This window comes from Pavona decussata, unplaced genomic scaffold, assembly GCF_977016875.1.
Source record: "Pavona decussata unplaced genomic scaffold, jaPavDecu1.1 SCAFFOLD_91, whole genome shotgun sequence".
NCBI classification, from domain to species: Eukaryota; Metazoa; Cnidaria; class Anthozoa; order Scleractinia; family Agariciidae; genus Pavona; species Pavona decussata.
Window position 1 is genome coordinate 1,847,501 of NW_028145508.1, and position 14,659 is coordinate 1,862,159.

General features: G+C 40.3%; 1 protein-coding gene across 2 annotated transcripts in view; it reads left to right on the forward strand.

Annotated features, from left to right (window-relative positions):
* Window positions 1-14,659, forward strand: part of LOC146474176 (uncharacterized) — a 74,039-nt gene that overhangs the window by 27,502 nt on the left and 31,878 nt on the right. For both annotated transcript variants that reach the window (XM_085117429.1, XM_085117428.1), the window contains exons 23-33: window positions 2,431-2,484; window positions 3,114-3,167; window positions 4,582-4,626; window positions 5,239-5,292; window positions 9,647-9,691; window positions 10,448-10,501; window positions 11,527-11,580; window positions 11,687-11,740; window positions 12,584-12,637; window positions 13,115-13,168; window positions 13,944-13,988. In XM_085117429.1, coding sequence (XP_084973555.1) covers window positions 2,431-2,484; window positions 3,114-3,167; window positions 4,582-4,626; window positions 5,239-5,292; window positions 9,647-9,691; window positions 10,448-10,501; window positions 11,527-11,580; window positions 11,687-11,740; window positions 12,584-12,637; window positions 13,115-13,168; window positions 13,944-13,988 — 567 coding nt within the window. The remainder of the gene's footprint in view (window positions 1-2,430; window positions 2,485-3,113; window positions 3,168-4,581; window positions 4,627-5,238; window positions 5,293-9,646; window positions 9,692-10,447; window positions 10,502-11,526; window positions 11,581-11,686; window positions 11,741-12,583; window positions 12,638-13,114; window positions 13,169-13,943; window positions 13,989-14,659) is intronic.

Genomic DNA, 14,659 nt, shown 5'->3' on the forward strand with positions numbered 1-14,659 from the left:
TTTCTGTGTTTTCTTCTGTGTTGTGTCCGCTAAAACTTTTATTAAGTACGTAAATTATGATCATCCGGGTGAGTGTAGTCCTGAGAAGGACTGTTTGTGGTGACTTTGACTGACGTTTCGACAACCTGAGCGGAAGTCATCTTCAGAGTCAAGTGAATTGTGGAACGTCAGTAGGTGGTATATACGTGTCTGGTTGTTAACCTGATTGGTCAACGAAGTCCAGATGTTATTGGTCGTTTGTCAGTAAGCCGTGATGTTATTGGCTGTGAAGACTGTAAAAAGTGATTGGTGCGTTTCGATCCGTCTTTTGTTAGGCAAAAAGTCCGTGGGTGTATTGTAAGTAAAATGTCTATTGTTTGTCTGTTTCCTTGTTGTTGTCAATAAGTCGTTTGTATGGTGCAGGTAGTTGTAGGCAACGGTTGAGTGGCGTTTGTTCTAAGTTAGTAAACCAGCTTTCCAGAGTGAGTCGTTGATAGTAATTTGTACAGTAGGTAATGCACTTGGCAGAGTCCCAGTCGATTCTGTGGTTCGTTTGTAAATGGTGCTCAGCAATGTGGTTGTTGATATCACCATTTCTAGTTGCTCGTTTGTGTTCAGTCAGTCGTACGTTTAAATTTCTGCCGGTCTCACCAATATAAGTGGCCTGGCAGTCGCAGCATTTGATCTTGTAAACTGCTCCCTGTCTGCGGTTCGGTTCGTCTTTGCCCTTTACTTTCGTCAGTAGTTGTCGTAAAGTGGTTATAGGTTTGTGAGCTACACGGATATTGTAGGGTTGTAGAATCCGTGCGATAGTCTCAGAAGTGCCCCTTACGTAAGGTATAGTTACAGTGGTTACGGGAGTCGCGTCGTTGTTTGTGACGTTAGGTTCAGTGTTCTTGTAAGTGTTACGTCTAACCAAAGTCCTTGTTGTAGTTGTTCTTGTTGAAAACGTTGTCTAAGTAGTTGTTTTCGTTTGCGAGTCTGTCAGCTGAGTCACAAACCAGTTGTGCTCGCCTTGTTAAGGTCTGTATAGTCGTTGCTTTGTGAGAACTAGGGTTGTAGGATGACTGGTCTTTATTAGAAACACTGGAAAAGTAATGGCTTTCCTTTTCGGAGGGACGGAAAATATCGTTAAGAGAGCGAAATAACGTCACTAGCATTTTTCGAAAAGCTGACAACAGCTCGTACAATTGGGAGATGGGGGCCTGTTGACTGGTAAACTCTTCTGTAAAAAATTCAGCTGAAGAATCCAAAACAGATTATACTGCGTTAGCGCACACAGATATCCCTTTAAAACCCCTGGAAAATAGAAAAAGACAAATGAAGTATTTTTTTAAAAAAATTAGGGTTGGGTGCTCCCGAGACACGCTTTGTAGTAGTGAGAATCACTATCTTACTACATATCGTCAACTTGTCAACGGAATTTTGGAAACGTAATCTCAGTTCTGATCAGCTTGGCAGCTACAATTCTCACATTGCAGAATCCTTCAACTTGTCAACTTGTCAGCAAATTTAGTGGTCAAAATGACATCAATCGGGACGTGGTACGTTTCATGATCAGACCCACTGGACCAGGGCTTGGGGTGTACTGTTTCTGTTAAATCCATGCTTTACAACGTACTGAGATCTTTTTGGGAACAGAAACAGCCTTCCCGCTTTTGAAACTCATACAAGATTCAAACGAATAGGAACCAAACGAGGGCAGGGCTCAGATATCCCTTGATTGTAGCGACTCATTTCCTGTTATTCTTTGGATATAGAGTCCTAAAGTGTGACGTCACAAATATTTGAAATTTTGAAATTATGGGATTTGTTAGTATATTCGGAAAGAGAATGACGAAGAATGCCTACTAGCCAAAACTCAGCATCTTATTGCAATTTTAGGGCGAGATATTAGCTCTGTTATGCCCCGATGACTCCATACAAATCCTTCTAATTTTGTCTCAGTTCCCAACGTTTGGAACTGGGGCATAACAGAGCTAATATGTCGCCCCCAAATTACAATAAGATGCTGGATTTTGGCAAGTAGGCATTTTTCATCATGCTCTGTCCAAATATACTAACAAATCCCATAATTTCATAAATTTAGTTTGTGTGACGTCATCATTTTAGGACTCTATTGGAGTTATTAGTCAGAGCAGTTTTCAATTGAATGTTGGAAGTAATTGCGCATTTAATTTGCTTTGGTTTTGCTTTACTAAGCTCTGTGATTGGTTGGCAAAACTCCCGCCAATTTGTCAAGCAGTGAGAATTAAAACCACAACCAAATCGTGCCAACCTCGCACATGTTTTTTTCTTCAAGTGCTCATTGGCTCATCGCGAAGTTTACGCCTGCTGTGATTGGCTAGAGTAATTACTGATTTTGGTTTTGGTTTTACAACATTCAGTCGTAAAAAAAACTGTTCTGTTGGTGGGATCTTTGTAATTAACTCCTTGATAAATTCATCAAAGGGTGTTCAAGGTGATCATGGATTCAGGGGTGCTGAAGGAAGACCTGGAGAAGCGGTGAGTCACTACACGGTTGCCACGCGATTTGCACGGTCAAGGAAAAGCTAGGGAATTTTGCACCACGTCAGTGGAAATCTAAATCTTACCTCAAAGTCGAAGATTAATGATATGTAACCACTGAATGAAATTTGCATACACTTTCTCGAACTCGTTAATAAGTCAAAAGACGAAGGAAATCATTCACCGTGACGTGTTTTGATATCTGATGAAAAACTCCTCGTTTTTGCATCCTTAATTTCCCCTAAAAAATAAGTTTGTTTGAGAAGTTATTTCAAACACTCGTCACAGTGTTTCATCACAATATCAAAAACATCGAAGTTCGTCAAAAATACTCTGCTACGCGTCGTGTTTTCAACTCTCTTATCGGTGTTTCATGTGTGATGTAACACGGTGTCTCGTGTTTGATACATTGCTTTTTAACTTCTGCCGTGACAATTACTGTGTTTTAGTAACCTGCACGTAGCAAAGGCCAGTCTTGGTTGGTTACCAGTTAACATCGAGCTAAAAATGATTGTTATCGCATGATCATCATCATTATCATCTTTAGGCAGGTTGCGTTCATCGCAGGCTGTGTTTTACAGAATGGCTCTGAAAGTTAATATTAAGTCAATATTTATGATTAATAGGGAGCAAAAGGTGCTCAAGGAAGTGACGGTCAACCAGGAGCGAAAGGAGACCAGGTCTGTACAATGATATCAACTGGAATTACAACTTAACAGCCTCGTAATTCCAAACAGGAAAAAACATACGGAGATTTTTATTACTAGTCAAAGCAAATGATGCCACAGAAAAGTACTGTAACTGTTATTTGGTTAACCACACTTAAGGCTTACCTTCACTGTAGTTCGACACTGACTTGTCTTTTTCAGGATAAACAAATAAAGCACAAGAAACAGTATCACCGTAAAGTACTGCTCAATAGCTTTCATTTGAATGGTCACACTTTAGAATTTCAACCACAGACTCAAAAATTAGAACCACCTTGCACAGCATAATAAACAGCCCCACAGGAAAGTACTGCTTAGCAGCTTTCATTTGAATGGTCACATTTTAGGATTTCAACCACAGACTCAAAATTAACAACCACCTTGTACAGCATAATAAACAGAACCACAGGACAGTACTGCTCAGTAGCGTTCATTTGAATGGTCACACTTTAGGATTTCAACAACAGACTCTAATGTTAGAACCACCTTGTACAGCATAATAAACAGCACCACAGAGAAGTACGGCTCAGTAACTTTCATTTCAATGGTCACACTTTTGAACATCTCATCCTCACTTGAAAATATAAGGTCGCGTTACTGTTACTTATTCGCGATTATTCCAATTCGTCTTACTTGTGCAATGTGTCCAAACTGTCCAGTAACAGAACAGGTGGGAGCGGCATCCAAGTTGAGACAGAGAATGAGAACGTTACCGTCGTGTGCCCACGTTGTCTGCATAACCTTGAATTTGGTCATTTCATGTTGATATTTGGCCGAATACGGTGAGGAAATGTACCAAAGCTTATAACGTACGTACAGGGCCTTTGTTTTTCACATAGACCTTTATCACGGTAATCTGAAATTATAACGAGAACGTCACAATACAACAGGCTTTAATTCTCCTTTATCACGGTAATTTGAAATTTTGATAAAGGCCAGGTAACGAAGAACCATTTACAATGCTGAAAAGAGCACCTTAAACTGATTAGTAAAAAGGCCAAGTTTGACAGTATTGTCTTTTAAAATAGCGAAAATACAGTTCCGCAAGTTCGGGAATTTTTTGAAAACGTTTGTATGATGACAGGCAAAAGTTGTCCGTCTTCATACAAACGTCTATAAAATCTTCAACGTCTATAAAATTTTCAAACTTAACAAAACTATATCTTTACTGTTTTAAAAGACAAAACTCTGAAACTTGGCCTTTTACTGATTTTACGATGCTCTTTCCAATGGTTCTTCGTTACCTAACCTCCATCAAAATTTCAAATTACCGTGATGAAGGAGAATTAAAGCCTATTGTTTTGTGAAGTTCTCGTTGCCATCGCCGAAGTAAAACTCCCTGATGTTAACTATAGGTAGGATAATATTGAATGTTCTCTTCTTTCAGGGAAGTCAAGGTGCCATTGGTGATCCTGGTAGACAGGGAGAAAGGGTACGCCGAAGCTTTGTTTTCTTAATTGCATGAGGTCTAATTTATTTCCAAATGTATCACAAGACCCAGAAAAATCGGCATTTATTACTGTGAATCATTTCAAGCTACTTCAAACATTGTGTCACTGCTATGTCAAATTGTCACTGTTAATACTGCATCTTTAGCAAAGTAAGGCAGATTTCTGGGACTGCAACTTACGTTAAATATGACTTGATGACTTGACAATTTTATGAGGTCAAAAAGATCTCCTGTTCCCTTGGATGTTACAAATAATGGCATAGGTTTGCTCTTTTACTCTCTACAATTGTATCTCCGTGCACGCAGAGAAGGAGACGTGTGAAGCACTTTTAAAAATGACGGCAAATGGCATAAATGCTTATTCTGATGTAGATTCTGTAGGTTTTGGCTTGTATCTCAGGAATTGTACAAAATGTCTATTTACACTAAACTTGCTTGCATGGGGCTATACGTAAACAACGATGTTTGCGAAGGTTGCCCTACATTTTGGATTGAGGTTTGGTGGTAAGAGCTGACAGTACATTGAGTCAGTGTGCAGGTCGTTAAGTCTCTACCTTAACAGTACGTGTGTACGTTTATTTTGTTCTGTTTCAGGGATCTCCAGGAGCATCTGGCAAACCAGGAAAGCCAGGAATTCAAGGACGACCGGTAGCTAAATAACACAATGACTGTCATTTGAGTGGTCTCAGTCTAGGTCCCGTCCACACATATTTGCTTTCGTTTGTAAAAAAAACTTTTTCTTACGGATTAGACTTCACGCCCACACGTATCCGGTGAAAACAGTCACCGGAAACGCAACAAAAAAGCTTCCCAGAGTCGAAATTTTTGAAACGCTGTTTTTGTGTGTGTAGACACCTGAAAACGGAACTTTCGAAAACAATGACATCATGTGGTCGAATTCAAAGGCCATCGTGTTCGAAAAGTTTCGTTTTGGGTGATCGTCGGACATGTGTGGACGGAAGATCAAAACGGGAATATAAGTTTAATGCGTTTTCAAACGATAACGCATACATGTAGACTGGCAAAAAGGATTAAAAAAACGCGAAGTGTGAACAGAAAAATGTTTTTAAACGGAAAATAACTTTTTTGCGTTTTGAAACGAAAAAGGATGCGTGTGGGCGGGTACAATCGTGCATCGACAAAGGTAGAAACGGCTTGTGTGCGACACAATAAATAACTCCAGTACTGTTCAAGGGCTTTCATTTGAATGCATTGTCTCACCTCTGGATAATAGCAAGATAAATAATTGACAGCGTTATCAAAAGCACCGAGGAAACTGCTACTTATCGGTAACTTCTCTGCGCTTAGACAGCAAGTTGAGTATATACAAAGGTTTTCCTGTCTCTGCTGGAAATGGAAAATTTTTTGGCGATTTGTCTTAGCCCTAATTTAGAGATATTCCTTTCAAATATATTGCTAGATAAAATTGATGATGCTGGACAGGTGTTATTAAAAAAAACGATCTACTAGATATCTTCAATTTGTTTCTATTTTTACGCGGGATGCCCCGAGGGGGCATACCGTGTCTTAAAACGGGTCGATTTCTTTTTTTTTTTTTTTTACGCGGGATGCCCTGAGGGGGCATACCGTGTCTTAAAACGGGTCGATTTCTTTTTACGCGGGATGCCCTGAGGGGGCATACCGTGTCTAAAAACGGGTCGATTTCTTTTTTTACGCGGGATGCCCTGAGGGGGCATACCGTGTCTTAAAACGGGACGATTTCTTTTTACGCGGGATGCCCTGAGGGGGCATACCGTGTCTAAAAACGGGACGATTTCTTTTTCTTCGTCGTAGCTTCAAATCGGTACATTAATTTATTCATTAAACTCACCCCTCTCCTACTCGGGGTGTATTGTTCTGATTGTCTTCAACAGAAGCAGGCCAATCAAAATCCATTCTTGTCGCTTGCATCGCGAGGGAGGGGACCCACTCACCCCTACCTGTGTGACGTCAACGCATCATTTGATCTATTTATTAAAAACGGATTAAATTCGGGGCCATAGTGTTTATAACATGTTCTGGACTCAAGTGTGCCGTTTTTCAAACGGAAATTTCACCATTTTGAAGCGGCAAATCGAAAGAATAACTTCTAAGAAGCACTCGACATTAAAAACGGTGGAAATTGGTGAGTTCATGGCGAAGGAATCGTGCTTTGTTTGACAGTCTTAGACCACGACGCGAGACTGAAAAGAGGTCATTGAGAAGCTTACGTTATCGTAATAGAATTTCAAAAATTTCCGGTGAAAGTCTAAGTCGCGTAACACAAGGGAAGCAACGTAACGTGATCGTCGTGACTCAAACTATTCCATTAGCAAGGATAGTTTTATCAATCGGCGAAACATACCGTTGAAATAAATGAATCAGCCCCAGCATCACGCGTAATGCCAGTATAGCGGGCATCTTGTTTTTTTTCTTCGTCGTATACACAAATCGGTACATTAATTTATTCATTAAACTCTCCCCTCTCCTACTCGGGATGTATTGTTTTGATTGTCTTCAACAAAAGCAGGCCAATCAAAATCCATTCTTGTCGCTTATATCGTGAGGGAGGGGACCCACTCACCCCTACCTGTGTGACGTCAATGCATCATTTGATATATTTATTAAAGACGGATTAAGTCGCGCCATATTGTTTTAACATGTTCTGGACTCAAGTGTGCCGTTTTCAAAGGGAAATTTCACCATTTTGAAGCGGCAAATCGAAAGAATAACTTCTAAGAAGCACCCGACACGTAAAACGGTGGAAATTGGTGAGTTCTTAGTGAAGGAATCGTGCTTTGTTTGACAGTCTTAGACCACGACGCGAGACTGAAAAGAGGTCATTGAGAAGCTTACGTTATCGTAATGGAATTTGACAAATTTCCGCTGATAGTCTGAGTCGCGTAACACACGGAAAACAACGTAACGCGATCGTCGTGACTCAAACTATTCCATTAGCAAGGATAGTTTTATCAATCGGCGAAGCATACAGTTGGAATAAATGAATCAGCCCCAGCATCTCGCGTAATGCCAGTATAGCAGGCATCTTGTTTTTTCTTCGTCGTATACACAAATCGGTACATTAATTTATTCATTAAACTCTCCCCTCTCCTACTCGGGATGTATTGTCCTGATTGTTTTCAACAACAGCAGGCCAATCAAAATCCATTCTTGTCGCTTATATCGCGAGGGAGGGGACCCACTCACCCTTACCTGTGTGACGTCAACGCATCATTTGATTTCTCAATTAAAAGTGCATTAAATTGTCGCGCCATATTGTTTATAACATGTTCTGGACTCAAGTGTGCCGTTTTCAAACGGAAATTTCACCATTTTGAAGCGGCAAATCGAAAGAATAACTTCTAAGAAGCACTCGACATTTAAAACGGTGGAAATTGGTGAGTTCATGGCGAAGGAATCGTGCTTTGTTTGACAGTCTTAGACCACGACGCGAGACTGAAAAGAGGTCATTGAGAAGCTTACGTTATCGTAATGGAATTCCACACATTTCCGGTGAAAGTCTGAGTCGCGTAACACAAGGTAAACAACGTAACGCGATCGTCGTGACTCAAACTATTCCATTAGCAAGGATAGTTTTATCAATCGGCAAAGCATACAGTTGGAATAAATGAATCAGCCCCAGCATCACGCGTAATGCCAGTGTAGCAGGCATCTTGTTTTTTTTTCTTCGTCGTATACACAAATCGGTACATTAATTTATTCATTAAACTCTCCCCTCTCCTACTCGGGATGTATTGTTTTGATTGTCTTCAACAAAAGCAGGCCAATCAAAATCCATTCTTGTCGCTTATATTGCGAGGGAGGGGACCCACTCACCCCTACCTGTGTGACGTCAATGCATCATTTGATATATTTATTAAAGACGGATTAAGTCGCGCCATATTGTTTTAACATGTTCTGGACTCAAGTGTGCCGTTTTCAAACGGAAATTTCACCATTTTGAAGCGGCAAATCGAAAGAATAACTTCTAAGAAGCACCCGACACGTAAAACGGTGGAAATTGGTGAGTTCTTAGTGAAGGAATCGTGCTTTGTTTGACAGTCTTAGACCACGACGCGAGACTGAAAAGAGGTCATTGAGAAGCTTACGTTATCGTAATGGAATTCCACAAATTTCCGCTGATAGTCTGAGTCGCGTAACACACGGAAAACAACGTAACGCGATCGTCGTGACTCAAACTATTCCATTAGCAAGGATAGTTTTATCAATCGGCGAAGCATACAGTTGGAATAAATGAATCAGCCCCAGCATCTCGCGTAATGCCAGTATAGCAGGCATCTTGTTCTTTGTAGTAGCTACAAATCGGTACATTAATTTATTCATTAAACTCTCCCCTCTCCTACTCGGGATGTATTGTTCTGATTGTCTTCAACAAAGGCAGGCCAATCAAAATCCATTCTTGTCGCTTATATCGTGAGGGAGGGGACCCACTCACCCCTACCTGTGTGACGTCAATGCATCATTTGATATAATTATTAATGACGGATTAAATAGTCGCGCCATATTGTTTTAACATGTTCTGGACTCAAGTGTGCCGTTTTCAAACGGAAATTTCACCATTTTGAAGCGGTAAATCGAAAGAATAACTTCTAAGAAGCACCCGACACGTAAAACGGTGGAAATTGGTGAGTTCCTGGCGAAGGAATCGTGCTTTGTTTGACAGTCTTAGACCACGACGCGAGACTGAAAAGAGGTCATTGAGAAGCTTACGTTATTGTAATGGAATTTCACAAATTTTCCGTAGCCTCCCACGCAGACGTTCTTGGGGGTTCGTCACGCGTTCCTGCCCTAAGAACGTCTGCGTGGGAGGCTAAAATTTCCGGTGATACTCTGAGTCGCGTAACACAAAGGAAACAACGTAACGCGATCGTCGTGACTTAAACTATTCCACTAGCAAGGATAGTCTTATCAATCGGCAAAGCATACAGTTGGAATAAATGAATCAGCCCCAGCATCACGCGTAATGCCAGTGTAGCAGGCATCTTGTTTTTTTTTTTTACAGGGTTATCCTGGAGACGATGGCCGAACAGGCAGTGCTGGGCCCGCTGTAAGTATAGGGACCTTCAGGTTTAACCACAAGTAATAATAATAATAATAATAATAATAATAATAATAATAATAATAATGATAATGATAACTTTATTATTTACAAGAATAATTAAAATCTACTAGATACAGTTTGATTCTATTAAAACCTGAGTGATTTCACAGTTTGCGGTCATAAAATTGTAAAATATCAACACCTTATAATAATAATAATAATAATAATAATAATAATAATAATAATAGTAATAATAATAATATTTTTTAATAATAATCGAAAAGAATTGTAAATAAGTTTTAATAGCTACTTTTAACCTGTAAATAGCATTTTACTTGGAATATTTTAATAAAAATTATTATTACTTTAATGACATATTCCAAGCTGTTTACAAGTTAAAAGTTCTTATTTTACAAGTGCGTTGAAAAAACGGCGCTTGGCCGACTCAGTTTTAACCAACTTGAGGTGTTTGGAATCGGATGAGGCACTCCTTCAAGTCTTTGAAATACATGTAGCTTCTCAAACCATTAATAATTCTTGGAGAAATTCAGAGCAGAAGTTAACCAAATTTTATGATAATTTTAAAAATTTCATTTCCAAACCTGGTTCACTGTAGTGAATATTCCTTTGTTTCTCTTCAAGAATTACTGATGATTTTGACAAGTAATCATGATGTCTGCAGGCTGCATCAGTATATATAAAGTATATACAGTGTACTGTCTGTTGTTGGTTGTTAAGTGTATAAATTGTTTAAAATTATAGGGGGCTACAGGCCAACAAGGTGCTATTGGATTCAGCGGTGCCAAAGGAGCCGAGGTAAATAACCACACATACACATAGACAATCACAACATACTAATGTAGCACAATTGCCCAGTGAGACCTCAAAGGAAAACATTCAATTCAACCAGAGTTAAGCTCGAGAAAACGTGTACGAAGCACTCGTACGAAGGTGTAAAATAATCTTTTCCAATTCACCGGTATCTTGTAGAGATACCAGAGGGATTTAGCATCGCGTTTACGTGAGACGTGATCGGCAAAAATGACCACGTGACCACGATTTTCTCGCCATTTTTCTCGTTTGCCGGTTGCCGTTTCTACGTGAAAGCAGCTAGGCTATTTCGGGTTTGCTGTCTACGTGAGAACTACGTAAGTATTTTTTCGTTTTTTTCCCTTATACATATAAGTAGTTAATTGTTGAAAACAAGTACTCCAATAATTTTTCCGGCAAGTCATACTGGGGCAAATTTAGTTTCATGTTTAAAAATCCTTTATAACTCACTCCTTACCCCACTTTTCTTAATGAACTCACCACAATGAGTCGCAAAACAGCTTCATCGAAACTAGAGCAAAATTAGAGCTAAAGTCAAAAGTTTCACACTATTTTACGTGAAACGGCAAGGTGACGTTTGCCGTTTCACGTAAACGCGATGCTGAATCTCTCTACTGTTTTGGGACCGAACGTGAATATTGAATTGCCGGCGATTATGTCGTTGGTACTACGGCGGCATATGAGAACCAGGCTTTAATGTCAAATAGCAAAACATACAGCTTTCCGAATGAAACACTAGAGCGGTTACAATTAAGAATCAAAAGCACTTTCGCGTTTCCTTTAGTTTTGCTTTACTGCGCTCTATGATTGGTTGGCAAAGTTCGCGCCATTTTCTCAACCAATAGGAAGCTAAACCAAAACCAATCGTGACTTGCTCGCACGCGTTTTCCCGCGCTTGGGGACGGTTGCATGTGTTTGCTTCCAATTCTGATTGGTTCATTGTGCTGTTTACCTCCATTATGGTGTTACGAAAAGTAATCGAAAACTGCTCTATCATATTGTGTCAATAGGGATCCCCAGGCAAAGACGGAGCTCCAGGAGATCAGGGACCTCGAGGAGACAAGGTACCATATCTGTCACGAAAGAAAAACTCAAACTCGTTTAAGGTTAAACACATTATTGTGCATTCCTTTTATTTTCTCATCAATATTGTAATAACGTTGTTGCCAGGGTAACAGAGGTGCAAGAGGTCAACAGGGGAAACCGGGTACTCCAGGCAGAGAAGTAAGTGTATAATAAGCATAAACAGCTGATTTCAGTCATGAAATACCTTAAATCCTTACGAGAGAGTATTTTTGATCAAGGTGAAACTTGCATAGAACTTTCAGGCCTCGTAGTACTGGTTTTCTCATTCATTTGATTGATCATATCATATCATATCTTTATTTACCCTCGGATTTTAGAGTAGCTTATGCAGCTAATATCTCCGAGCATTTACCCACCCAACCATGAAAATATACACACAAAGACCAGACCACAACACCGGGAACTACGTCCCCTACGCTTTGTGAACACTGAGTGGGTTCTCTAACGTCCCACAGAGTTTTTTACGAACAAGGGTTGTGAGACAGGGCCTACGGCTTATCGTCCTTATCCGAGAAAACTGGAAAGTCTAACCATTGTAGATGTCATTACAAAGGCAGCACTTTCTCCTCAGTTATTTAAAGACCCTGAGTGTTGATCTGAGCTAGCCATTCGGCGGTCATGATGTTCATTACCATAGATACTAAACATTTTTTGATAGAAAAGGAAATTGATTATTGCTGTGAACTTGAAGCCAGTTATCTGGGATCGTCTGAAGGAGGCCAGTGGTGGGTGTGTTGATATGTTTTCCTTCTTAAATTGAACGTCACTCCTACCAATTTGGTTCCTTGGTAGTTCGCCATTTTTGAAACGACTTGAAATAATCGCGAAGCAACACAGACAAAATGAAGTTAAATGTTCAAGTGGCGTTTACGTTGGCGTTGCCATCGTCGCTACTTAAGTGCCTTAGTCACTAATCTGTGAGGCAGTTGTAGGTAGGTTTTACTGTTTTCACTATTAACTTCAACTTCAATCTTAACACAGGGTCGTCGAGGTGAGAGAGGTGAACCTGGCGTTCCAGGAGCTATGGGTCTCCAGGTAAACTAAAAAAAATTATCTGCTCTTTGGTGATAGCTTCCCACGCAGCTACGTTCCTCACGTGGCGTGACGAGACAAAGAACGGCTGCTTGGGAGACTATTAAGGTGACTACTCGAATGTTTACTGGGTGTTATCCATTTGGAAGTCAGTGTTCGAGATAACACAGGGGTCTTGGGTCAAAAACCTGAGAAACTTGTTTCTCGACCCGATATTGGAGTGATAACTTAAGACGATTTGGAGAGACTCACGCGTAGTAACCCTTTAAGGTTCTTCATTGACTGCCTGACTTGAACGTTTTCTGGTACAGTGGAAGCACAGTAGTCAAGTGGTTGGGACGTGAGACTTTTCGTCTGAAACCCTGAAGGTTGTATATGGGGTATATCAACCCTAACCCTACACCCCTCCCCATAAGAGAGATGCCGATTTCTGTAAAATAGAGACATACTTTACTCCACCTTACCTTTGTTTCACTGTAGGGTGCCATAGGTCCCATAGGGGCCCCTGGTTTGCCTGGTGATACTGGAAATCAGGTAAGTTGTGCATATTTTGCGTCATTCTTTTCAGAAGCTCTCCTTGCCTATTGCTTCGCTATGCTTCCCAATGGGAGCAACCTTACATGTAATTTTTTCAGTTGTAGTTGTTTTGACTTAACATTATTTATCCGGTTGTGATTGTATCAAGCGTCTCACAGTTTCTATACCTTTTTTCCATTTATGTGACAGTGCTGCAATAGGGAAGCCTTATTTTATAAGCACCATGGTTTCTCCTAAGGCTTCTTCACCACTTATCCGATTTCCAAACACCTCGAAGTTGGTTAAAAAAAACATCTCGGTTGTGCCTCGTTTTTTCAACCTACTTCTCGGTCTTTGGAAATCAGATGAAACACGAAAAGAAACAAAGACATAATGTTGTGGGGTAATCTGCAACGAAACTGTTGATTTTGATGACCTTGGAAGTTAACTACACAGTAGCTCTATTGATAACAACACGCCACTGAGACCGATTAGCTCACGAGCGTCACACCCCATTAAAACACCCACATTTAAGAACCTACTTTTTCAAAGTCAGCCTGGATAAGTCTTCATATATTTATTGTAAGGTTCTTATATAACAGTTGCCTAAAATGACAAATTTCAGCCTCAGGTTCTTAATCCACTTGTTCTTTTATGCGAGTGTTAACTGTATTTTACTGATCTGTCAGTTAATGATCATAATATCATATACAAAGCTCACTTCAAAAGCTTCAAACGTGAAGATCTTTTACCGTCCCTCGTCGAATCTAGTGGCCTTGTGTCTGTTTTACAGGGTGTACGAGGAGAAAGAGGAAAAGATGGAAAACCTGGAGAAGCGGTAGGTTTTTTCTCATTTTTTTCTAAGGGTTGACTTGCCGTCAACCCTTACCCACAATCCAAAACCACCAACTCCCCCCCCCCCCCCCCCACTCTGCAAAAAGTACGGTATGGAGTACAATATAGTATTACTGACGCAAGTTGTGAAAGCTCTCGCCTGAAACCAAAATGTCCTGGATTCGAATTCCCGGGACGCTTTCCATTTGGCTAAACGTTCCGGTTTGAAACTTCAAAAACATAATTAGCTGGCGAATGGAATGATATTTTCCGGTTTATCGCAACCAACTTGAAAACAAACCCGTTACAATCACAAGTTTTCTTTGTAACAGAAATGACACGTCGGATAAACTTAACCTGAGTAGGAATGGCCGAATGAAATGGAATTTTCCGGAACGTTAGGACAACCTCGCGAGGTATACCCAACATTCCGAAATTTTGTTCCGGAAATTTTCTGTTCCATTTGATTACCTCACCCCGAACTTCCGTAATTTTTGATCCAATGGAAAGCGTCGCCTTGATCGGGTAGAGTTTATTCACGGTTCTCACCCTGGTATGAGGGATTTCCACTAGTTTTCCCAGCTTACTCGCTCCACAAAAAAACAGTAGAAGCAACGTCGAGTTTAGTCGATCTTGGTGTAGAGGACCTACTTAAGCTCAGCTGAAAGTGCTGTG